The sequence below is a fragment of the Tyto alba genome, unplaced genomic scaffold (assembly GCF_018691265.1).
Source record: "Tyto alba isolate M040663 unplaced genomic scaffold, T.alba_DEE_v4.0 Super-Scaffold_5, whole genome shotgun sequence".
Classification (NCBI taxonomy): Eukaryota; Metazoa; Chordata; class Aves; order Strigiformes; family Tytonidae; genus Tyto; species Tyto alba.
The window spans coordinates 19,183,000-19,209,557 of record NW_024881326.1 but is presented as its reverse complement, the minus strand read 5'-3'; the positions used below and the strand labels follow the sequence as shown (position 1 = coordinate 19,209,557).

General features: G+C 37.6%; 1 protein-coding gene across 3 annotated transcripts in view; it reads right to left on the bottom strand.

Annotated features, from left to right (window-relative positions):
• The window catches only part of DIAPH2 (diaphanous related formin 2), a 248,629-nt gene extending 222,688 nt beyond the window's left edge, over window positions 1-25,941 (bottom strand). For 2 of the 3 annotated variants that reach the window (XM_032982709.2, XM_032982710.2), the window contains exons 1-4: window positions 25,690-25,941; window positions 6,651-6,683; window positions 4,056-4,232; window positions 2,443-2,547 (exon numbers count right to left, since the gene is read on the bottom strand). In XM_032982709.2, coding sequence (XP_032838600.2) covers window positions 2,443-2,547; window positions 4,056-4,232; window positions 6,651-6,683; window positions 25,690-25,809 — 435 coding nt within the window. In that variant the 5' untranslated portion in view covers window positions 25,810-25,941. The remainder of the gene's footprint in view (window positions 1-2,442; window positions 2,548-4,055; window positions 4,233-6,650; window positions 6,684-25,689) is intronic. The other variant, XM_032982711.2, reaches the window with a different exon arrangement.
• Window positions 25,942-26,558: the final 617 nt, after the last annotated feature.

Below are 26,558 nucleotides of genomic sequence, written 5' to 3'. Positions count from 1 at the left end.
TTCTGAAACAACCTTAAATTATTCCATTCAAATGCTGTGATTAAATTGCAAGAAGGACTTACTGAAGAACACCAACTTCAACAGGAGCTCTTTTTTCACTCAGAAAAACATTTTGCATATGTATAAAACATCCATACTGGCACTGCCTTAAGTTCAAAGCGCACGTTCACGTATGAAGACATTTTGGGATTTTTTTTTTTTTTAAACTCTTAGTACGTTTTGACAAACACATCCCCAGTTCTGTTAAGTTTCCCATGCTGCAGCACATATGGTGGCAAGTAATGCAATCTGTTAAAATTTTCAGCAGTTAGACATGCAATGGTAGCCATGCTTTTCTTACACCACTACAAAATTATAGTACTTGAGGCACCTGCATTTCAGTATCAGTATATATAAGAGAGATACCATCGTCTAACTACTTTTTGGGAAAGAATTCCAAATACTTCCATTGTGAAAGTTTCTACTGCTTCAATACAGTATTTTTGCTTGCTAGAAAGAAATTTAACATTGATCGTCAAGTAAGGACAAAAACCTTACAACACAGATAATCAGTAGATTCCAAAGACAGTCTAGGCAAAGTATATTAACAGGAAATTTCATTATATTCACCACATAAGCTTAAATAATTCTCCAGTAACTTGTATGTTTAGCTAGACCATGCTTTAGGCACTGGACTCCTTCCAGGAGAGACTAAAGGACTGTGGATTTTGTTTAAAATGAACTCATGAAGGAACATCAATCCTCTCAGAAATGTAAATGACTATTTTCACATTATAATGCAAGTCTTTCCTCATTTAAATTTATAATGTTTAATGCAAAGTATTTGCATTTAATAATTGCAATTGCATGTCATTATAGTTTTAATTTTTTTGAATTTAACTCTGCAGAGCTGATTTGAAAGGTTAAAAGAAACACGAGTTAACTCTACTTCTTGCAGTCCATGCTTATAGCTTCATTAGTCAGACACCAACATAATCTCATTTCCCAGTGTATTTCACTAAGAAACAGATGACTTAATGCTATCTGTATTTGGCACTCAGATTTGGCTCTGGAGAACTGCTAGCAGTGCTGCCATTATCTGTTTGAACAATTATTTCACACATAGTCTTCATTCCCATTAACCTTTTATTGCACACAATAACTTAAATGTGAAAAAAAGAAAAGATTAATCATAATTTCCAAATAAAATCATACGTATTACTGAATTTTATTGAATAACTACACTGATAGCAAATGTTACCACTTGATTCATACTACTGCCCCTTGGATACACAAAGCTATCCTACACCCCCACCCCACTCTCACTTCTCCCCAGTACTACAATACACTCAGTTCCTCAGAATTCACCACTAGCTTCTTTAAAAGTCTTTATACAACCAATAGTGACACATATCAGGACAAAATCTATTTCTAATGAAATCACAACTATATATATGGTGCATGTGTTTCATCAAACATTCACCAATTTTTGTGCCATATTCTCCTTTTACAGGCCAAGAATTACATTTGCCATAGTCAACTTTTCAACACACAAAAAGCATTACTGTTGTATTTTATAACTAATTAGTACTAATAATCCCATTACTACTAGTCCCACTGCAGAAAACCAACTGGAGCTCTTCACTATTTGAAATTGCGTTTCTCTACCCCAACAAATGCTGGGGCATCCAGTCATTCTCTTACACTTCTGGCACCCCAAGAGAGACAGAGTTCAAAACTTCTTCATGAAGGATCCATCAACTAAGGGTTAATCAATCAACTTAAGTACAGAGAATGATCAACACGAACGAAAACTCTAAATATATTTCTTTCTACTCAAAATATAATTTGAAACTCATTTTAAGATGACCTTTTCACTAAAGGAATCATTTTATTTACTTGCAGAACATTTCTTAGCAGAATATTTAATGCAGTCTTCAAGCCAGCTACAGTACTCAACATATTCAAATTAAGATAAAACACTGATCTGACTTCTGTTTTAAATATTTTCAGTATCTTGATTCCCCATTTCTAACACTGCAAATTGTACATCTAGTATGTATGCCATTACCGAAACCATGAAGTCATGCTATCCCTTCTAAAAACATTTGGTACCCAAATTTTTTAAGATGAATTCCACAGAACCACACTCGTGTTCCATCCATTACTCTACAGCATTGGATTTGCAATGTCTTACAGTTTACAAGAAAGCATCAAGTTTTTATGTTGCCCAACAAGTGAAATACAAAGTAACCCTTCCGACGCAGCTGCAAGCATGTATTTTAGTTAAGTACATTTATATACAATTATATTGGCAAGTACAAATTTTTTTTTTCCCCCCTATAACTCTTAGAAGATAAATCCAGATAAAAAAAATCAAAAGTTTCAAGCTTGGAAAGCATAACACTCACAAAGCTAAGCTTCTTACTTTCATCTACCAGTCTTGGAAAGGTGACTACTTACAGATTTGGCAGTTGCAGAAATGTATTGGACAACCATCTCACGTTTTGTGGTCAAGTCTTTATCTCTCAGAGGAGCTTTACGCTCTTCATTTAGATTCATGTCTTCCTGTAAAGAAACAGGCCACACAACATCAAGATTCTATTTCATGCTTTTTATTAGTCTTTGTTATTTTTATATTCCTTTTCTTAAACAAATGGCTTATTTTTAAACAAACAGAAGTGACTTTTTCCATTTTACGTGCGTTTCAGTTGGTTTAATTCTGAGCTACTCAATTTTTGCATTTAATCTGTCACTTCAAGTGTTCACCATTTCCAGGACTTAGCCAAAATTATAATTGCATCAAGGCTAGTTACCATTAGTGAAATTTGGCTCAAGAAATAAAACTAGATGACAAAACCAAATATTCTACACCTCAAGATGATCATATTAAGCGTTAACTCTTGTGAAGTTCCTGTGTTTTTTATAAAATCTTATCACAGTGGACACTGTTCCTGTACTACCTAATCAGAAGGCAGTTATTACATAGATTATTAGATCATGGCAGGGGTAGATGTGAATGTGTTCCAAATGGTGTATTTAAAACAAATCTAAAATTCCAAATATTCTGCTAGATTAAAACTAAATATGCCTTTTTCAACTTAATAACTGATTGAATACAACATGTAGTCATTACTAGTCATGATTAGTTTTGCACTGAAAAGTCAAAATAACTTCAGATTATCATCTAAAACCAGTAAATGTTACTGTAGTAACTTATTAGCTAACAGCTTTTTCAATGAATTATTAGTGTGTGAAAGACAGACCTGTTGTCTGCTTCAACAGACATTACTTGGAAAAGTTAAAAATTGATCCCTTAATCTAACAAGGAAATCAAGCAAGTATCCAACCTTTAAAAAGAGATTCACAACTTCAATGAACAGAGTAGAGCTACACAATGGAACAGGACTAGTTTTAGGCCATACTGACTAGATGAAAGTTTACAACAGTTTTGAAGAGTGATACAGAAAACAGTATTTCTAACAACACTCAGAATACTGCACTTCCTGATACTTCATGTATTAACACCAAAGTGCATGGCAGAATACACACCTACTTCAAAAGTTTGTTTCTGTATTACTAATACAAAAACTTGCTTGTGAGTAGAATTGCAAACCTTGACAAGTGATCCTAAGACAGAAAATATTCAAGAGCATAAAAAAATTCAGCTTTCTGTACATTAAGATTTTATTAATGTAAATTATTATTTTCCAAAGGCATTTCTTTACATTCACTAAAAACTATCCTTCAACAGCAGTATCTAACTACTGCAACTAAGGTCCACAGAGGTGATCTTAATGAAGCAATCAACAGCTCAAGATTTCATTTTTTGCTTTTTGCCTTTGTTTTCTCTGTAGAAGTATACCAGGTAATTTAAACATATACAATACTGGCATTCTATCAGTTACTCAATTATTTATGTGTCAATTTAGACAGGTCTATCAGGCCTATGCTATGCCCTCTCTCAAGTAATTAATACTTCCAAAATTGCAACATTTGAAAATCACTACTACATAATAAATGCCAATATAAAAACAAATTAAACCCTCGGAAAATTATGTAGCACATCATCTTACCATCATTTTTTCAAAGAGATCCATAACTTCTTTTTCTGATAAGTTCATGCAACGCTCATCAACAAGTGCTTGGGCAAGTGGGATTTCACTTATAGAAGGTTGAGAGTCAATAGGATGCTGAATGAGAGGTTTCTCTTTTTTCACTGCTGATTTTCTGAAGCTTGTTATTCTGTCACGCTGCAAAGACATTCATTTAAAAATAAACAGATATAGAAATATAGGAAAGCAGCCAATTACATGGCAGTAATACACACATTTTTAGTTAATCCAAGCAGCAGAGTTAAAACTCAGACTGAACTGTAAGTAAAAATACTCTAACATTCAGAGATTACTTTCCATAGAAAGACAACAACATTTAAGGTAAATCCATGACAGGTCACATGCAAAAAGAGTAAAACTATTTCTCACAGTTTCAAAAGTATACCATCTATGTTAAACTCTTAGCATTTCAAAATCCTGAGTTCATCTTCTCAACATTACTCCCTAATTATCCTGATAGTGAATAAATATGGTACCACAAAGGTAATGTCCAAGCGTTCCTTCACCTGAAGAGCTATAAGTCTTTGGAGGACAACTGAAAAAGCCAGCGTTGGGAAGGAGGTACTCACAAGTTCATCAGGCTTATAAAAAAATCCTGCTAAAGTAAAATAAAGTTTGTAGAGGAATTAATGCTCCAAGTATAGTTCACAATTCCTTGAAGTGTTTTTGAGTACGGACTCCTGAAATTAGTGCATAATTTTAAAAAGCCAAGTAATGGATTACTCACATAGAAGCAGCCACCCATAGTTAAATACACATAACAGACATTAGTGAAAGCATATCATACAGTCTGCAATGACGTTTCACTGGTTAAGGCTAGCTTTGTTTATGCTTTATACCAAACCCCCCACCTTTTTTTTTTTTTTTTTTCTTTTAAAAAAAGCATGCTTACTCAGTTAATTTGTTAATACTAGAAGCAACCAACAAGAGCACCTTCCTTATAAGGCCATTTATTACTGTATTGTTATATAATAACTCTATTCCAAATAGAGTTGGATTTTTTTTATTTATTAATACATTCTTTAACTGTGTGTATATATATATATGCACGTTAATTTTGAGAATGCTATAACTGTATCTCTAAATTAACTGTTTGCATCAACAAATACTAGTGTATTTGTTTCAGGCACTGAACAGCCTTATGAAGATGTGCTTTCATCTAACAGCAGCTTATGTAGGGTTACCAGTAACATTCACAACAGTTACTGAAATCTCTATGAAGACATGTAAAACAGAACTTATATTTCCTATAATTAAACAACCTCTGTGAGGTGTGAAAAGTTTAATGGAGTCTTTAATTGGTAGGAAATTGGATTCATTTTAATTAGTCCAGTCAGGAGTGGAGAAATTTGACCAAGTGCTGTGGAATATGGGGAAGAAATGTTTGTCCTTTTTTGTTCTTGTTTTGTTTCTTTATCTTGGTTTGTTTTGGTTTTGAGACCCTACAAGAGTACATTAAATTTCTGAAGAGAAAGTATCCCTAGATAAGCTGCTTGCCCTTTAAATTTCTTTGGAGGTTTTTTGTTTGTTTGTATTTTTGAGGGGGGGGGGGGGGGGGGGTTGGGTTTGGGTTTTCTTCTTCCTTAGAAGTCTTACATTTGTGGACAGAAACACATTACCTACAAGGATACTGTTAATATCTTTAACAAGGCAATAATATTACTTTAATCTCATTTTTTCCTTATTAGAATTGTTTACATTACAACTTCTGAAACTAAAATTAGGACGTAGACTATTGAAAAGGCCGAAGATGTGACATAATGCCCGAAAGGCAGTATCCCAAATTAGCCAGTATACATCAAATGTGGTTTTCCTCTTCACGTACATTAAAATTCCCATTCAGCAGTCATAAAAAAAAGCCATTTAAGATCAATTTCACCATAGTGTGATCTGTTTCAGATACACTTTATTAACAACAAATTTGTGTAATCAGATTGCAATGGTGAGATCACTTTAAAGCCATTAAAGAATCTTCTACATGATTACTAAATACAATTTCTTCATTTCAGACATGTAAGTGATGATTAACTAAGTGGCCAGAGTGGCTTATCTATTATATATAGAAAATAAAAGTTTATCGTTTTACTGAAATCAGTTTTGACAAGTTTCTGTAAAAATTCTTAGCAACTGATTCCAAAGTATTCAGAATTACTGAATTAGTGCTACTGAACATAAACTTGTTGTTTGACATATAGTACAAACTTATTATCCAAAATGGTTCCACTTGAATCATGTGGCAACTAACTTTGAAGTACTACTGCATATCATTTACTGTTGAGAAGGTCAAGAGAAGTAACACTTGAACTGTTGAGTAAGTTTCAACATATCCACAGTATTACTAAAGTATTCAGAATGTGGTTAAAGAAGCTTCTCCAAATAGGTATCATTAATTACTTCAAGTTACAAATTAAGATCTTGAGGAATAGTAACTCAATTTTCCAAAATCTATTGCTTAATATCCTTATAAGAACATGTTATATTGTCCACAACAATTGGAGTAAAATAGCATGCAGCGTGAAGTTACCATTGCAAATTAAGATGTTACAAAGACCTTACCACATCATCTGCCAAAGTTTTTATTTGAATATTCTATTAAAAAAAAAAAAAACACACACACAAATCAAAGAAAAAAAGACAGTGTTACCTACTGTTTCAGAATAAAGAAGTCTATATTTCACATATTCTAACATTAAAAAGCACCTGAAATTTCAGTAAGTCTTCTAACAAAGCTACATCTAAATGAGCATGGCATCTACTGCATTTATGTGAAAAAGCAGGCTTGCATCCCATTTCACCTTGTCCTTTGACTAGTTAATGCATGAACCTGAAACCTGTATATTTCTGGCACACTCACTATTTCACGAAAATGCAGTAAGATCTCTTAGAAAATTTTCCAAAACAAACATGGACTACTGGAATTTAAACTGAGTCAATCACTGTATGACATTCTCAGTTTTAACAGAGTTTTTGAGACTCCATTGAGAATTTCCTGTGCCCTAGCTTCTTGAGCCTTCTGCCAGTTTCTCCTTAGCACTAAGTAAATTAATAGATGAACTGTTTAAAGACAGTGTTCTGATTATGCACAAACCAGTCACTACTATCTCTCCTTCCTCAGTACCCTCTCACTTTTTCCTTAACAGCAGTAAAATCCTGCTGACAAAGATTACCAAGGTTACATTTTTATTCATGGCCAAAAAAATCAATCTATATTGCATACCAATATTGATAATCATATCAAGAAAGCATTCAGTTAATATACATTGCTCAACCTACACCAAGCAGTCACAAATAGGTAATTAAGGTCTAGAAGCTTTTTGTGGGGTTTTTTGGTTGGTTTTTTTTGTTTGTTTTTTGTTTATTTTTGTGGGAGGGTGAGAGAAGATCAGAGACGAAAAGAACTGCTGTGTATGAAAAAGTGTCATAGTTGCTCCATAATGACACAGCCCTGCAAGTCACCGGTTAGGCAACAATAACCCCATGTTCTTGGACAGCAAGGTTTCAGATTCCTTGGTTATGCTCTCACCAGCCGAAATGATCACAGTGCTTCTAGTAGACATCCCATATCACTGTGTATTGCTAACACGGTGAACAAGTTCAATGTTACTGGAAACAACTGTTAAAAATTCACCACATATTTTACTTCCCCTTAGTGGAAGATATTAATATACCACGCTCCTTCTAATTCTACTTTGTCTCTTGGATCCAGTTGTTAATATTGTATATTTGAAACAAACAAATTTGCAAGGCTACAGAAATGGTGGAAGAGGCATCAAGGTAGGAGGGAGGGGCAATGTGTTCATACTTTAAAAGTACGATGAAGATAAACATCAGAGGTATCCAAGACATCATTGTGGATTGACCCTGGCTGGACCTTCAGTCCCCACACAGCCAGCCACTTACTCATTCCCTCGAACAGGGATCAGGGAGGGAATCAGAAGTGCAAAAGCAAGAAAAAGTCATGGGTTGAGATAAAGACAGATTAACAAGTGAATGAAAAAAATGCAGATGAAGAAACACAAATGATGAAAAAGCCATCACTCACCACAAGCAGACCAATACCTACCCAGCCTCTGAGCAATTGCTACTGTGGAAGAAAACTCCACCTCCCCACCCCGCCGGCCCTGGTTTTATTGACGAGCATGACATTATATGGTATAGAATATCACTTTGCCCAGTTTGGATCAGCTGTCCCGGCTGTGTCCAGTCCCATCCCAACTTCTGGCCCATTCGCTCCTACTCCTGGCACAGGGGCAGCACACTAAGAAACAGTAAGCCTTGACACTGGGTAAGCACTGTTCAGCAAAAGCTGAACTGGTGTTTTATTGACAATGTTTTGGTCACAAATGTAGAACACAGCACCATACAGGCCTAAGAAGAAAACTAACTCCATCCCAGCCTGACCCATCACAGACAGCTAGGATAAAATCTTTCTCTCTTACTACTCCGCATGTTGACACCAACATTTTGGCTTCCTAACTGCCTTATCTCAAACCTCTTCCTTACAGCTACACTTCTGTATTTTCATTACTTGGACTTAGTATGGAGTTAAAAGAAGTAATAGTCTATGGTTGAAATCAAAACTAAGGCATGCTTACTCTGGTAAAAAGACCTTTTCTTTTTAATGAAGATTACTGAAGCAAGAAGTCCAAATGAAGTAAAGCTTAACTATGACTTCAACCCAGAGATGGCTATGTAAGCAAGAAGTTCTAAAACTCTGTATCCATTTTACTAGAAGTATTTTTCTTTCCTTCTCATTTAAGTACTGTCAATCTCTCCCAGAACCTGAAACAGGATAATCTATTCCATCTCTACATTTATATTGCATTTGTCACTCAAACTCCTCTAGGCAAAATACAGAGTAGTAAAGCAAGATACCACACAGCATTTTTTTCAGACATCTCAAGCTCACTTCCCAGATCTCCTTGTGTTGCATAAGCTACACTGCTGACAGTAGCTACTCAAGATAAGCAACACATTTAACAGGTGGAAGAGAAACCGCACGTAGCTAGAGGCAAGGCAGTTATGTACCTGTAGATTCTCACTGACACACAATTTTGACAGTCTCTTATACTAACAAAGAAATCACACTTCCAGTCTGGTTTAAGAACATAAATCAAAAGTAGTTTACCTCCCCAGGAGGAAGTTTAAGATATCACAGTTTTTGTAGTCAGTCCTCTAGCATTATTCTTTCAGCCATCTGTAAGACAGCCAGAGCATCACAAGATTAAAAGAAATCAACCCTTTCCTAGCTTGTTAAAGACACTAACTCACTGATTTTAGAAGCAGCCCAAAGGCAGAGGTTTTGCAAAAAATCCCTATGATAAAGCATCTACAGATAAGGGATATGAAATTAGTATTTCTATGTATAAACACACACATACAACTTAAGACAGCAGCATATCATCTCTCCCTCCTAGTTTTTAATATCAACATAAACCATGCAACTTTATCAACTCCTGTATCAAAGAACTATGTCCTACTGATTTACCTGGTTCTTCACTAAGACAAGCAACAGAGCTCCTCTCTTTTGAACCGTCTTTCCAGTCCATCAACAGTTAAAAAAAATCACTTACTATTTACTCCTCCCAATTCTAGTTTACTCTAAGTATCCCACAACTTGCATAAGTACACATAGATCATGACATTAAGGGACACAAAAATCACAGCATATACTAATGCAGCTGCATCACACCAGTCTTTTATCTCAAAAGGTCAGTCTCAGCCATGTTAATATTCAGAGTAATTGAAATCTTGCACATAAAAACAGCAGAGAGATTTTCACCATAGTTCACTACATTTATTGGTATAAAAATCACTATTTCCTCATCTAAGCTCATTTCAGCCTACTGCAGTAAATGTCAACATTCAAAGAATTAAACAACTTGAGATTATTGCATTAACTTTTAATGCAAATCGCACAGCAAGTCTACTATTTTTTTAAATCTTTTTCTAACTTACGTATTAAAACCTTCCAGATTACTTGAGCTGGACATGAATTGTAAAATAATATGCATTTACAGAGGCTGATTGATCTTTCCATTATATTTAAGTATTACTTTGCCACATTGTTAATTGTTACACTCAAGACTCTCACTACCACCATAGAAATAAAATCATAAGCAACTCACAGTTTACCACCTGTGTAACGAAACAATGATCAGCTGGGTAACTTCTGAACTCAACAGCAATTTTCACTCCACTGCACTCAGGCAAATCATGGTGCACTGCAACACCCGCTGCTGCACACAAGCTACTTCAGGTAATGGCTCTAACTGTTACTAGCAATCCTAATTTTCTAAGGGTAACAAACAAGAACTTGACCTTCTCAACTTTCTCGTTTTTAAACTAAGATGATATGACTATTTTCAAAATTTTACCTGGACTTCAACACCTACAAAAGGCACTGTAAACACCTAAAAAAGGCATTGCTCAAGGATAAGTGGTTTTTTAAATGGCTGCAAATAAATTGGCATACAACCAGGAAAGAAATAACTCCCCATGTGAGTACCTGAACCAAGGGAGTTTAAAGGGACAAAACCCAAAAAATAGCCAAAGTAGAAAAAGTTGTATGCAACCCAAGTCTAGGTCTTATAACCATAAAACAGAATTCAGTTCTACAACCCCTGTTCTTCAGCACAGAGAATGAGTAACATTCCCATCAGACAATGTAACCATCTGTTAACATATTGAATTTTGTAATTAAATGCAAAAAGGTATCTAGGCAATCGTGAGGAGATACCCATGTCACATTACCTGATGTGCAGAAACTAGAACTACACTCATTTAGGACTTTCAAGATCTTTATCCATGACGAAGTATACCTGGCATTACTAATAAAATAAGTACAAATGTAATTCACAAAATGTTTGCTTTATAGTAATTTTTTGGGGCACTTCATGCTTTCAAAAAGAACTTGAAATGAACGTTGTAATCCATCTGGTGTATCAAAGATACTTGAAGTTAGCTACACTAGTTTTGTTACTGTTGTTGAACGTTTCCATTTGGTCTACATGACACCACAAGGAAAACTGTTTGTTTTGCAACTGTGCACTTCCCAAATTCCTTAAATATGCATTATTTAAATTATTAAACTAAGGTTTAATCTATAACCTGAACATCAAGGTAAACACTCCCTGAGGCACTACAAAGTGAGACCAAGGAGCATATGAACACCTTACACCAGGTTGTCAAAATGAAGCTGGAAAGTTACTCATGTTGACAGCACAGAGAGCCCGTGGTGTTGGACTGGAGGGTGGCGGCCATCTTCCCCACCAGGAAGCTGCCTGGTTTTCCTCAGTTACTCTACTTTTTTCCCCAGGAGTCTCAACATCCATAAATAAGCAATACTAAGAAAAGTAGACAGACAATTCCTCATGCTAAATAAAGCCAGAGGGTCACCCAAGTTGGTAATTATTAACAGCAGAGGGCACCAATTCTTTATTCATAGTGCTGGGAGACTGAGTGCTTCAGCACTGCTCTCAAACAGGAGAGGGGAGAACAGGCCAGAGGCACATTCATCATATGGACAGTCACCCCCACAGATGCTGCTATCTGACCCTCAGAGGATGAAGGAAAGGAGCACCTCCACAGCTTGTCTCTGTGCAAAGGGAATAGAGAGACCCTAAGTAGCAGTCTAATCTGACTAAAAATGGAAGTTGAGAGAAACTGCAAGAACTTCCTCATTTTTGTCCGATTGGCAGAACACTATCACACTCCAAAAGCAAATGGACTGTTCAAAAACTGCATTTTTCCAGATGACTTCAAAGAAGACTTTACCAAAAAGCAAACTGATTTAGAAGTTGAGAAAAATAAACTGTAAACAAACTTAGATTTCAACAGTTTTGTAAATGAAGATAAAAAGGAGTCAAAGACAATTCAACTAACATTGTTCTTTTATTTGTAGCTCAAACTTCCATTACCATTTTGAAAAGTTTTTTCAGACAATATTTTATTGGTATTCATTGGTAAGTAAGCTTTAAAAAACAGAGCAAAGTTAAGAGTTTCTTCCAAAAGGTGCAGTTCCATGTCAGCCTGAACCAACAAAATTGCTGGTTGTGAGACAAAGGACAAGGGTGGCACCAGGGCAGTCAGCAGTCAGATCAGCTTAGACTACTGTAGAAACAATTTCAGAAAGCCTGGTAACAGAGGTAGTTTTCACATCAGCCAGTACAGCGACAAATAAAGTAAGTTTTGGCATTTTCTAGAGCTACTGCTAGAGTCCAAACATTTTCCTGTCTCTGAACCAACCATATCAGGTAAGTTATCATCACTAAAGCAGCACAGGAACAGCAGAGTTTGTAACAGTTATGCTACATAACTGGTGAGTTCTTTATACAGCATTTTGTACAGCCAGGATCTGTTTCTTATTTTGATATCTAGTGATCATACAAGACAGGTTTTCCTTTCAGCATCTTTGAAAAACATCTTCTGAAAGTATAGCATGCTTGCCAGTATAGATGAACAAACCGTCTCTCCTCAGGATGCTCTACAGCTTTTAGATTCCTCACTTTGCTAGGTAAAACTTATACAAACAAGACTTTTGAAAGAGCCAAGTCTTAATTCCATTCGTAAATTTCACAACAAACAAGAAGTGCACACTAGCTTACTAGCCTCAATATGCAAGTTTAATGTTTCAAGAGATAATTAACTACTCAAAATCTTTAGAAAGGTTAAGAGACATGGCAAGCCCTGCCTTTAAAACAAATATTTTAAACTTCTTATTTTAGTTTGAAGCTTCCATTTTTATTGAGAAATACTACCCACTGGTTTTAGTATTTAATTTAGAAATGTGTGTGGCACTGCATAATCATTAACCAACAAAAGGTTTTATAAGACATTTCTTAACAAAAAAAAAAAAAAAAAAAAAGAAAAAAAGAAACCCACATACAATAACAAAACCCACCAACCACAACTCACACAGATAAGTAGGTACAAAACTCCATGGTTACATGTCCTTACGGCCCAAAAAGGTGTAATTATAAATCCTCCACTAGAAGGATTCTGGTCAGTCTGGCAACTCTCTATAAAGGAAGTGTAGCAACAGACACTGATACAAGGTTTGTGCATCAGATCTACAGGTACTTCCAGGAAGACCTCACATGTTATGTGCAGTGTCTCAAGATGCAACAGAATGGGTAAAAAAAAAAAAAAAAAAAAAAAAAAAAAAAAAAAAAAAAGAGAGAATGAGAAGAAGGAAGTCATATTTGACAATATGAAGGTAGCATATGGGAGTGCACCAATTGTCAGCAGCATAAATGGGGTGAATAACTAAGGGAATTCTACTTCTTCACACTTAAATTGTCAGGTTAAGCATATACACTGTTGCCACATACATTTTATTTTGGGGGTCATCTGCAGAATAGCATTGCATTTATTTGGGGCTTAAATAATTTCACTTTCGAATCTAGCAATCTTGGTAATGCATACTTTAATGGTCTTTATGGAAGAACATTTTATTTCAAAAAAATAGAATTCAGATAGTTCAGTGACACTGGAGTTTCATGCTTTGCTTGATAAGGAAGGTTATTTCAAAAGCTGTACCTCCTAAACTTCCTTTAGTAAAATGCTAGTAGACTAGAAGTGCATTAGAATAAAACAAAAAATCCTTTGATGCGCCCATGTAGCTTTCTGTACATATATTTGGTGTCTGTAAAAAGTGCAAAATATAGTTTATTAGACAAGAAGCCATCTGTCCAAGTGGTTGCAATTGTACTGGCACTGGGAAGGATTGTTTCCCAGTATCAGCATATTCTGTTTACTGCACCTACAGCAAGCAAATCGGTTAGTTTGAAAGAAAATTAGAAAGTTTTTTTTTTCTAGGAAAATAGACTGAGATCACTTGCTAAGCTAGTCACCTGAATAGTCATTGGATCAGCTTCCAGGACTTAATTCAAAATGAGCACAGAACAGCTCCTAGTGCAGTAAATTGACAGTTTAGATGCTTACTGTATCGGTTGCATGCCGGTTGCTTTTCTGCCAAGTCTGCCTGATGGTACCATGTTCAGCCCTGTATCTCTGCTGCTTGTTTTTCAAAAAAGTAAATGTTTGACTTTTGAGCTTTGAGTTTTTGGAGAACTTGACTTTTGCTTTTTTGGTATAGTATTACTGAAATGCTTTTGAAACATTCTAGAATAGTTAAAACTGGAAAAACTGTGTCAAAACAATTCTTGATATAAGTGCAGACTTTATCTAAATTTTACGCTTTAATACAAGCAGTGGATTTGAGCTCTTTGCTTTCAATGTAGAAGCGGAACAAAGCTAGTTTTGCTAGATAGCAATACTTGATGTGCATCAAATTGCTGTTCATCTTCCTTCCTTGTTCCAGGATCTGAGTGCAAGAGGCTGATCTTTTCATTCAGACACATTGTGGAGCTGCTCAGACTGAGCAAAAGCTATTATAAAGCTACAGAGTTAGGACAATTAAGAGTAGTGAGAATAGGCCTCTTTCTTTTCTACCTCGCTTTCCTAAAAAGAGACACCTTTTTTATTGTAACAAGGTTCATCTTCACTCTTACTGAAGTTTGTTTGTACCCTTTTACAGACATGCAGCCCTTTTAATTACAATTATACGCTTTAAACCTGGGATTATTCTTTTGTGAAAACCTAGGTTTTTCTTCTAAGATGAACAATGATCAGTTAACTTGACAGTGAGAGAGTTCTTTTGAAATCATTCTGAAAAATGAAGCAGAAACTGCTTTAAGAAAATTCTTCAATGCTTTTGCACTTTTTTTTTTTTTGTTCCTGCTTTCTTGCTTTGCATTTCACAGTGCACGCAAGCATACCCTGACGCATAGTGCATGCAAGCATAACCATACAAGTGACAGACTCAATTTCTATATACTTTTCTTTGTTATATGCAGAGATAATTGTGGGAAGATTCTTAACTGAGCATGCTGTTGCTTTTGTAGAACACCTCTTGCACCTGTGGGTACAGTGAACATTGAAATAAGTGTCACAGTCCTTTTGAATTTTCCCCTCTGTTACCATTTGAGGTGATGATAAAACTGTATGTATCTGTTGGGAAAGAACTGATACACTTAAAATTAAAGCATAAGACCCATAGCAAGTTGCAAAAGAAGACAGAAAGTCTATGCCATGAAGAGCTTCATTTGATATTGGACAGCTTCTTGAAAATGGAGTATTTTACTTTTGATGGACTTTTGGGCTGTGAGGACATGTCTATTTGCTTTGTTTGGGTTGTTTTTTAAATAGTAAGAAAACCCTCACAAAATTCAACCAACCAAAACACAGCCCACAAAGGAACTGGCAGTGGAAGGGATGCAGTGAGCCAAACAAGCACAAATTACTTGTGAACATTATTCATTTTGTCTCTACCCAGCAGTCTTGGATCATACGGTCACAAGGATCATGTCAACAACTTCTTAGAATAATGTTGCCTATCTTCCAAGACAGACTTCCTAGCAAAGAGCAAGTATTTGATCAGAATAGTATTTGATCCCTACATTCAAAAAAGTTAGTTACTTTCTTCTACTTTAATAAACAATGTGACACTAAAACTTCGAAAAATGAGCAATGCTGCTGCCATAACAAGGAACTTAGGCTTTTCCTTGAAGGACAGAAACTCTAGAGTAATTCCTGCAGGCATGGACCATACTGTAACTCAACAGTCAAAGCACATCGGGTTAAACTGAATTTATAGCTGCTGTGATACACACAAGGGTTTTCTGTTCCTTTTCCTATTCTTTCCTGTTTTTAACAGCTTCCTGAGAAGATTTTTTGTTCTTCAGGGAAGTAGGAAATGAAGCAGCATGTGAACAGTGAGGAATTACATTGTTCTTAATAATGAGGAAGCCAATAGTATTATTTTATTTCAGTACAGGTGAGATTCCCTGTTAAGAAGTAACAGGAATCCAGGAGGATTGTAGATGCTTCTAACTGGTTATGGACAATCTGTTATCCTCTGCTAAAGGACAAAGTAAGCAAAAAAAGATGGCTTATCATAATATTGAAGTGTGGTACGTGCTTAGGTTACCCATGAACACCCACATGATTTTTATAAAGGTTGTCCCATAAATTCACAAAACATTTACTTTTAAATTTAAAATGTTAACTGATGGGATTACTGCTTATCTTATAAATCACTCAGGACTTTGTTTCAATCAGAGAATACTGTAAACTAACTGTAATGGATTTAGGAAGCCTGTCTTATCCACCCAAGCTTTGTCTGAAGATCTAATGTGAATGTATATTTGTAAAATATGAAAGTTGTATATCTGGTTTACAGATGGAAATTTTACCAAAGCCTACTACCGTACTCTTTACGTTTCTAGTTTGGGAATACCTCCATCAAGCTGTAAATAAACTGGAGAATGAAAATTAAACTGCATTGCTGGAAGACAGTAAAACGTTAGCGAATGAAGGATGGTAAAGGTTAGAGAGACTGCAGCAGACACTGCCCGATGTATTTCTAGCTCAGCCAAGAAATTGTATGCTGAATCAAAAGGAGTTCCCTCATCTCACTGTTTTCTGTTGATGAGAATAAAGCAGTGGAAGATCCACTTGCCATAGAGGAGGCCAAAGGAACTGAAGCATTCCTTGTGAAGTGGATTGCCTAGGAGTAACAGCTCTTGCTGCCTCACTATATAAGACCACACACACACACACACACAAATAAAAATTATAAAAAAAAAAAGAGAGGGTGGAAAAAAAAAATCTGGTTTTATGGGAATTAAAACTGGCAGCAGTTCCAGAAAGACACCATTGTATTGACACCAAAGACAGGATAAGATCGCTGACTAGGTGCTTCAGTGTTGAAAGCTTTGATTGCAACATCTGTCTCAAGTCTGGTTATACTACTTTCTACTGAATGTCAGTCATTAGTTCATTTAACCCGTGTGTGCCTAAGGCTTTTATAAGCAAAACCTTGCACTGATTATGAAAACAGTTCTTATTGTATGTAAATATTACTTTCAGTGTATACAAAATCAGATAGAAATGCTACTGTATGGCTTACAAAGAGGGACAGACACAGACTGAAGATCTCAGTTAATTTGAGTTCATGTGCTAACTTTTGAATTTGGACAACTGACATGGGTTTACCCTTTGAGCTTCAGATTTTGTATTTAAACCTTCTGTTTTTAATGTACCCTCTAGATGTGACTGGCAAAAAAAATAAAATGTATATAGCATCAGTGTATATGCTTAGCCTGACATGCTGCTGTCTTTTTCTTCTTTATGCAAACATTTACCTGTTCTAATGCAACTGGAACACTGCATGTAACCATCTCAACTCTTAATAACTGTCAAGATCTCATTTACTCATGCACTCATACAATTACATATGCAAACATCCAGCATTATGAAGCCACAGGATTTTGGAAGTTACTTCAGTGTTAATAGGTATAAAACTAATTCATGGCAGGAGAATATGAAGAATGAAAATCTAGACAGGAAAGCAGGAAACTTTACATGAAGAACCTACTTGTAACTGTTGTTAGGAGTCTAGCATCTAATGAATCTCATGTTGGCTTAATATTTGTTCCTCACAAAGCTATACTCACTAAAAAAAAAAAAAAAGAGCCACAGGCATCATTAAAAGTCTAACAACCATCATTAACCCTTACCATATTAAGAAATAATAATAGACTGCAATACTAACACTCTTCCTGACCAAAGTACTTACTTTGTATTGTTCAACCATCCCTGAGACACCAACATGAGTTTATACAGAGCCTCTTGTAAACACATAACTAACTAGTTGTGACAAAAAGGTATTCTCAAGAACATTTAAGGTCTGTGGTTATTGCCTCTCATCTTCATGTCTAAATAGACATTATGATGCGATTTTGTTTGTGTGATCCCATATAGGACAACATTATTAACGTTTAGACTAGCTAATTCCTGAACAAAACAAAACAACAACAAAAAAAAAAAAAAAAAACAAACAAAAAAAAAAAAAAACAGGAAAGAAAGGGCCTGTGTACCTTCACACCAACCTGCACCCAACAGCCCTTTTTCTGCAATTCCTTTGGCCTACATAACCTAAAATCACAGTTGCTGCTTCACAGACTGTACAGCTACAGTCGTGTAGTTCCAAGTGTTGGGATTCTGTAGTACTATTCCCTGACCAACTCAAACTTAACTTTTTTGTTTAGAAATTTGGTCTGGACTATGAGGTTGCACTGCTCTGAAAGTTTCACTTTCCTCAAGCAAGTCATCCTGTATTTATTCTCACATAAAAGAGTAAACTGAAGATGTTCATTTTGTTATAAAGAAATAACTTCATATTTCTACTAAAGTTAAGTGAGCAATAAGACTATGTATTAAAAAAATAATAAATATATATGCACACACACAAAAATCCTTGAGGAACAGAAGGCAAGATTCTTTCCAATTATGTTTTTTAATGAGCTGGTAACTTTTACACTTACATTGTAAACTTTCAAAACAAATTTAAACACACTTAACTGTTACAAAGTATAAACTGAAAATATTTTTTAGTAATAAAAACATTTTTCCATCTTTGATGTCCTCCATATCTGGTAACACTATGCAAAGAACACTTACAAGCAGCAAACATCCCACATTCAGCATACTTAATACCATCTTGTCTCCAATAACTTATTCTGAGGATCACTAGAAAGACCAGGAAGGGAACCTTACAAGAAAGCCACCTCCATACATGCATGACCTTGAACTTCCTCTTCTCCCACTCTCCCTCAGAACAGCCTGAAATTAATACAAATATAGTTTCCTATTTATACTGGAAGAGCCCTTATATATTAGAAACTCTTAAAAATATTTTTGTTTTACATAACAGATAAGGTGTGGTGATATTACAGTACACGCTACACCTTAAAAACAAATATTACCACACCCCCAGGTGGACTGAAGACCTTCAGTAGCTGTATCAAACCATACAACATTTCCTATGTGTGGACTTGTTCTGGAATTGAACTTCCAAGGTATTTCTCGATTTCTAGAAATCAGCTGAGTTTATAGCTTATATCAAGACGTAGGTTACAATATAAATGCCACAGCAGATCCTTTTCAGATCTGCCCATGTGCATACAACCTGCCACGTTCACACCACATCCAACCAAACAGTTGTCATAAGAAGATGCCTGAAAAGCAGACACAATCATAATTTCATAGTAGTAGCGGATGAACTTCAGACAAACCAATAGAAAAGGAGGAATTCTAGTGTGCCAGAACACTAGTCTTATTGGTTCTAGCAAACAGTCAAAGAAGAACAAATAATAAAGAAGGGGTTTTGACTGGTTCAGTTTCATGATCTTGTTTGTCCCACTGCCACACAAAACTGTATGTCAGTAGAGCACGAGGGTAGGTATAGAGACTGCTTAAACTCACACTGCTGCCTCAAAAAAGCAGATTCTTTAATTGTCACCCCTTTCTCCCATACAAATAATTAATAGTTAACAAGTAGAATATATTTGCCTTGCAGATTGTGTTACTATTACTTTTGTCATGCAAGATTTCGGTTATCTAGTAAGTTATGCTTGCAAGTAGAAAACCTAGAGGTGCTTACTCCACCAATACTGTAGGAAAAAGCTACTTGATTCACAAGATCTTAATTAAAACATCAGTTTGATACAGAAGTAACATGCAAGTTTAAGACAAATTAGCTTTGTCCACCTGCAGCTTTATGAACTGTTACATAAATACTAAATAAAGTATTCCAACTGTTGATCTCTCAAAATTATCTGCTCTACCACCACAGTCCTTCATAACAAAGAACTTATTTCCTCCAAAATAAAGTTACTAAATTATTTAAGAAAAATACTGAATGTAAGGAATGTCTATGATATACAAGTTGTAAGGAACTGCACAAAAAAATTCATTTTAGTCGTTTCCTAACTTCTTGTGGTTTTAAGGTTGAACAAGTAAACTGATGAATAACCAACTGAAACTGTCAGTTGCTTCAGCAGCAACTGCCATCTCTTGTTCTACTTTACCTCTAATTTTGGACAGGAATTCAAAGAATTAGAGGAAGGTTATTAACCACCATTGCTTATGTCTAAAGAACTGCAATTGATGCAGAAAAGATTAAGTCATCTTGTAACCCACCCAACTTTTAAGCCCATCTTTTCCTTCTACAGGGTCATCAGCAATTACAATACCACTAGCATGCTTTACAGGCTATTTGTAATACAAAAGTTCATCCTCAATAACTTGGATATTCAGCACCACAGTGATTAAAATCTCAGAAAGCATCACTTCTGTTTGAGATGCACACTGTCAGTTCTCACTGTAATTGCCCTCCACACTGCTGAAGTAAATTCTTCTTTGTTTGCAAAGCTTCCTGTACCAGATGGAATAGCTTTACAGTTTTGTCTTACAAGCAGTAGTTCAGGAAGTTTAATTACCACAAGCAGATAGTCTTATCACTGCATCTATCACCTCATTTAAACAGTGTCAATATCAATTCACATTAGAAGCTAAAGCTTTTACCTAAAGCTCAGCACCAAGCATCCCCTACCCTATCACCTTACTAGTGCCTGATCAGTATACTTTTCAGCAACAAAATCAAAATTTCCCAAGACATAAATTTTACCCTTCAGTAATGGTTGCACCCTAACTAACTTCACTTGCTGGAATACCCTGACTTTGATCTCATAAGACCAAGAGTCTTTTAAAGCTCAAACATTTTGCTTCACTTTTTCCTCAAGCACACACTTGAAGCAAGAATCCTCTACAGGCATGCGCTAATTTTACCCAGAGACACTATGATCTCAAATGTAATACATATTATTCATTTGCCAAAAATCTCTGCTCAGTCTGACTCATAGTTCACATATGCAGCATGCAAACATCTAAACAAGTCATGTGTAAAAAGCACATCTCTCCACAGGAGAATGACAAACAACCTTAGGAGTCAAAGGACGATGTGATGTAGGCCCTATAGCACATCGCCTGTCAGACAGTGACTGATACAGGTAATTTAAAGCACTGGTTAACTCCTGCACTGATACGCGTGGAGCAACGTAGCTGGGAAACCGATCCTCCCAAGCACACTGTTTACTTCTGGTTTAAAACTAATTGATAAAAGCTTTTATTCCACAGTTTGCTAGTTTATGGTACATTAGTCAGAATGTTGAGTTCATAGCTTTTGATTCATCTCAAAGCTCACGGGGTTTAAAAGACTTCAGTATTAAGCATAAACAATTTCTGCTTTTAAAACAAAGTATGAGTTGCTCCTTGTTGGATGAATCACCAAATCCACTTGCTCTCCAATTAAATAAGCTATCTCTTGCCCTATATGATTTATCTTCCATGTTATACAAGATCTTTCTCCTAATCTACTTTTAAAAACAGCATTATACTCAGAAGATGGCCCCTGTCAGAAATTTTGTTTGTAGCTGAGTGGATTATCTATCACTGAGTAACTATCACACAAACCTGAAAGGAACCTGGTGTTAATGAAGTATGCTTTTAGCGAGGCACTAGCCACTACACAGAGAAATGTTTCCACTTATATTAACACTAAACTTACATGATACATTATTACCTTTAATTTAAAAACAGCCAAATACCACTGGCCATGTTAACTTCTAGTTAGCCAGTGCTCTAATAGTCAGGAAGCACCACAAATCCTGTTGTAACTGCATTTTTCAAGTATTAATTCACAGAATCACAGATGTTTGGAAGGATCTCATTCCTTTCTCAGTTTAGTCCAAACTCCCTTCCAAAAAGCAGGGTGAACACCAAATCCAACCAGCCTGCTAAAGGCTTTGTCCAGGTCTCTGAAATCTTCAAGGGCAGGGATCTCAGTGTCTCTTGTCAATCAATGCTTAACCAGCCTTCAAATTATTTTTTTCCCCCTTATACTCCGTCTCCTCTCCAGTGACCTCTCCTGCTCCTTTTTATGACCTCTGTCTCCCAGTTCTTGGGAGAAGAATACTGTAACAAGCGTGGCTTCAACTTCTCTGCTAAAAAGATGAACAACTTGATGAGACCCAGTGTTCAGCTAAACTATAATAGCTATGTCAAATCAGGCCCGATATTTTCTAGCACTTACTGATTTCCTAGGTACCCAACAGAACGATGTATTTCCCAGGTGAGACTGAAGTGTTAAGGAGACCAAACAACATCCAAGTTAAGGATTAACAAACACTGGAATCCCAGCAATCTCCCTGACAACCTTAATTTAGCCTGTTTCCCCTAGTCTAACAAGCATACTTTCAAACAAGCAAAACAAGCACCATTGCCAAACTCAGGAATGTAACTGCTCACTGCCATCTCATGCCAGCCTATTCTCAGGCCTGGCATGAGATCAGATGATTGTTTGCCAAAACAATTTAAGTTTTTTCTGCCCATTTCATTGTAAATAAAAATAATGACAAAACCACCAAGAACTCATTCCCACCTCCAGTCATCGTGCCAGCAAAAAACGAGGAAAAAAGTAAGATGAAGTTAGAGCTCTTTTATCAGCTGTGATGTGTCAAGGTGCTCATAAGACAGACATTAAATTTCAAAAAAAATACTAGTTTACACACTACTAGTATAAGAACTGGAACTAAATTCTCATCATGCAGTTCTGTCACATTCAACAAATTATATAAAACTTGAACGACTCAGAATGACCTAAAGCTGAAAAAAAATGTAATTGGTAGTTCTAATACTGTCCATCCTCAATTATTTGTGTGTGTACATACATATCAATTATCTTACAGAAAAATACTTTAAACCATCAATTTCTTTTCTAGCTCAGATCCTTTCTGGATGGCCTAGTCTTACTTCCTGTCCATCAGGAATAAATGCCACTGATCAGGCTTCAGTCCTTAAGAAAAAAAAAAAAAAAAAACAAAAAACCAAACACCCAAAACCCAGCAAAAAAGGCCCCACAAACCACCAAACCGCTACACTTCTGCAGTCTAGGCACCACTGCCCACCTTTTACTTTCAGACAGAGATCATGAGGAAACAAAAAACTTCCACCTTCTTGTTCTTCTTGAGTCTCCCTTCCCCAAAAATAATGACTTCAGCTTTCCCAGCTCCCTGTCATCTAGAGCCATTTTTAGTCTATCATACAAAAATCATTCCCCTAGACTTCTTCCCAATGACTTGCCTAATTTCAGCTGCTATGCCAGGAACTAAAAATAAAGCTTCTGTTACATGTAGCTGAACACCCTCTCCCACCAAGCCCTTGTTCAGCACTCCACTTGATGTGTGAAATAAGTTTTGGAAGAGAGACATGCTCCTCTCAGCACACTGTAGAGTTCCTTGAATTATACACAACAAACTGACAGAGTGCAGGTTGATTCATCTCTGTAACTCTAAAACTTGATGAATTATAAGTTATGAAACTGAACCAAGAAAATCTCCACACCAAATTCTGATAAGCTTTGTATACAAACTCAATGTCAACGCTTGCACAAACAGCGTGGCTTCTCTTACAAAAGACCCAAATATACCTTCGTCTTATTTGCACAGTGAAGAGAACAGGGATGAGGTACACATAAGGTTGTTCTCTAAGTACTTAAAGATGTTGCTAACTTCAACTGAACCAACTCCTCATTCAAAATTAAAGCCAAAAAAATTTAGTAAGATTATTCTCCTATATAATGGATGAAGTCTTTCCTTGATTACAGTCTTGTTCTTTCCTCACAAACCTATGGCAGTAATTGATAAATCTGGCTGTCTGCTCACACTGCCTCAACTTAAAACACACCTGAATCCCATCCCTTTTCTTCCTCATAGGTAAATCCCTCTTCATGTCAGTTTTATGCACCATTTATGTACATCATGTCCAGAACAGAAAACAACCAAAAAAAAAAAAAAAAAAAAAACACCACCAAAAGAAAAAAAATCCACTTTCCCATTCAACACATTCACTCAATTATATCACCCAGTCACTTCAGGCACCCCATTTAAGCAACATACCACTACTCTGATCCACCTTGCTGCTGGACTGTAATCATCCCCTCAAGACACAAAAGCACATGACTGCACACAAAGTCAAACATTAACATAATGTACCTTTTTCACTAACTGTAACAATAAATCTACTTCAGCGATTTTAGAATAACCTAAAAGAACAAGCAATGAAAATAGTTCTGTTCAATCCAATTTTGAACTCCTTTCACTTTTATTTTTTTAAATTATGTGTTTCTTTCAGAACAAAATGTTCTCCTCTACTAGAGCAAAATTCAAATTTGTATCCACAGCTTCCAATAGAAGCACCGGCCTGTGTGATTTATAAATCACTTCCCTGCAGGCATCTTCCCCACGAGCAGCCTTCCTAGCTACTTTAACTAGGAAATAGTAAAAGTAGTATAAACATAAACAAACATCTTGTTTATATGAAGAAGTTTATTTATATTTATCCTATGCCAGGAAGTACGAGTTTGTTCCTAACAACACCATAAAACAAAACAAGACATCTTATTTGGTTACCTTTTGCCAAGATATACATGGTCACTTTTAATACAAGCACACTTCAAGTTACTCAGTATTCTGGCTTTCTGTCATCCTTTTTAAATAGCTGTAACTTTCAGCAACTTTTCAAGGTCTCATACGTTACGAATTTAGCATCTTCTCTATATGCATTCTAACTTAGTTTTCCAGCTAGTTTTCCTGCAGTTCTCCAGCTGATCAAATGAAAACTCTGCTTCACTATACTCAATGAAACAAACACAAGGTGGGAACACTTATATATTCACTTAGATTTACCAGTATCTGTGAAAACCCTTCCATAGACTAAACAAAGTTTGTAACTAGTGTTCTAGTCAATGAGAATTGTTCAGTAAGTTTTAAGTGTCCGCTACACTGCTGCTCTTGAAAATCCATCAGAAACCTGAGTTAAAATGAGTTGATTCAAGGTTAAATCAAATAAATGTAGGTAACAGAAGTAAGCAATTAAAAGTAAACACTATCATATTAACTGGTTTTGCTCCTACTGCATTTATGAAGTGAGATACAAGCCAGTGCTGGTAGCTTTGAAATGTACCCATGTTTCAACTTATCAGGTCTATAAGTAGGAGGATCTTCTTCTCAACCAAAAAGAGGATGTGGGTGCTCAAAAGCTTGTCAGATCCCTCCAAAAACCAGGCAATAGCCAAGTTTTATAAATTATTTTCGCATCAACTCCGAAGTTCATTTGAGAGGCAGATCCTTTGGCGCATAACCACCAATATTCTAGATGCTTCAACACAAGACAGGCAGAAACCACCCAGCCCTGTGATCTTCGACTCCCAAGGCGCGCAGGAGAGCGGTTGCCGCGCCCGGTCCCGCTGACAGCGCAGCGCCGCTCCGCACCTCTCCGCGGGGGCCGGCCCCGCGCAGAGCCCCGCGGGGGGCACACGGCGGGGCCCGGTCCCACGGGCGGTCCCACGGCGCGGCCCGCAGCGCGCCGCGCGCCCCTCCCGCCGGCACCGCCCGCTGCCGAAGAGCGCCCCAAAACCCTCACGGGAGCCCACAGGACTTAAAAAAAAAAAAAAAAAAAAAAAAGCCTCTAAGTCCTGAAAGGCCACACACACACCCCGCCCGCCCCAGCGCGGCCGCAGCCCCTCCGCCCCAGATTCTCGACTTGGGAAGCAACAAGGCGGCACCCGAGCCTCCTCCTCCTCCCCCTCCTCCTCCCCAGGCCGCCCCAGCCCCTCTCCCAGCCCGCTCACCAGCTTGGGCTTGTTCCGGCTCTCCTCTTCCGCGGCGCGCCCGCTCCGCTTCGGGTTCATCCTGCCGGAGCCCAGGGGCTCCTCGCCGCCGCCAGCGCCCGGAGCCGCCTGACCCTCCATCCTCCCACCTGCTCTGCGCCCCGGCGCACACCCCCCTCTCTCAGCGGGGCGGGCTGCTCAAGGCCCCATCAGGCCCGCGCAGCTCCGCGCCCGTCCCGGCCCGTCCCGTCGCGCCCCGTCCCGTCCCCTCCCGCGGCGGCCGCGGCAGTTCCTGGTTCCCCTGCCCCGCCGCCTCCTCTCAATCCGCCGCCTCTCGGCCACCGCGCGCCTCCGCGCATGCGCGCCGTCCGACCGGCGCTACCGCGCCTGCGCAGGCGGGCCGCGCACGCGCTGTCGAGGGGAGCGGAGGCAGCCGCCCGCCGGGCTGGCGGGACCCGGCCGGGAAATGGCGGAACTCGGGGTTTTTTTGTACAGAAACGCCCGGTAGAAAGGTGAAGTGTGAAACAGAATTGGCCCGCCCTGGCTGTGGCAGCACTGAGCGAGCGTGTCGGTGGATTATCCCGAGGGCTGAGTGGTCTCTCAGGTTGCTGAGAGGAGGAAGGGCCGATTCCCTTCTGCCGGAGCTGGCAGGGCCGGGGGCGGGGGAGAGCTGAGCTGAGCTGAGCTGAGCTGAGCTGAGGCGGCCGGGACACTGCGGGCTTTCCAGACAGTGGGACGGCTGGCGGTGGCCGTGGCAGGGCGTGTTTTTGAGAAAAGCTTTGTCTCCAGCGGATCTTCATGCAGCAGCTGCCAGGCCTTGTGTGCAGAGTGCCCAGGCGCTTCCCAGTGAGGGGGTTCTGAGTTACGTTTACCTTTATTTTCTTTTGGAA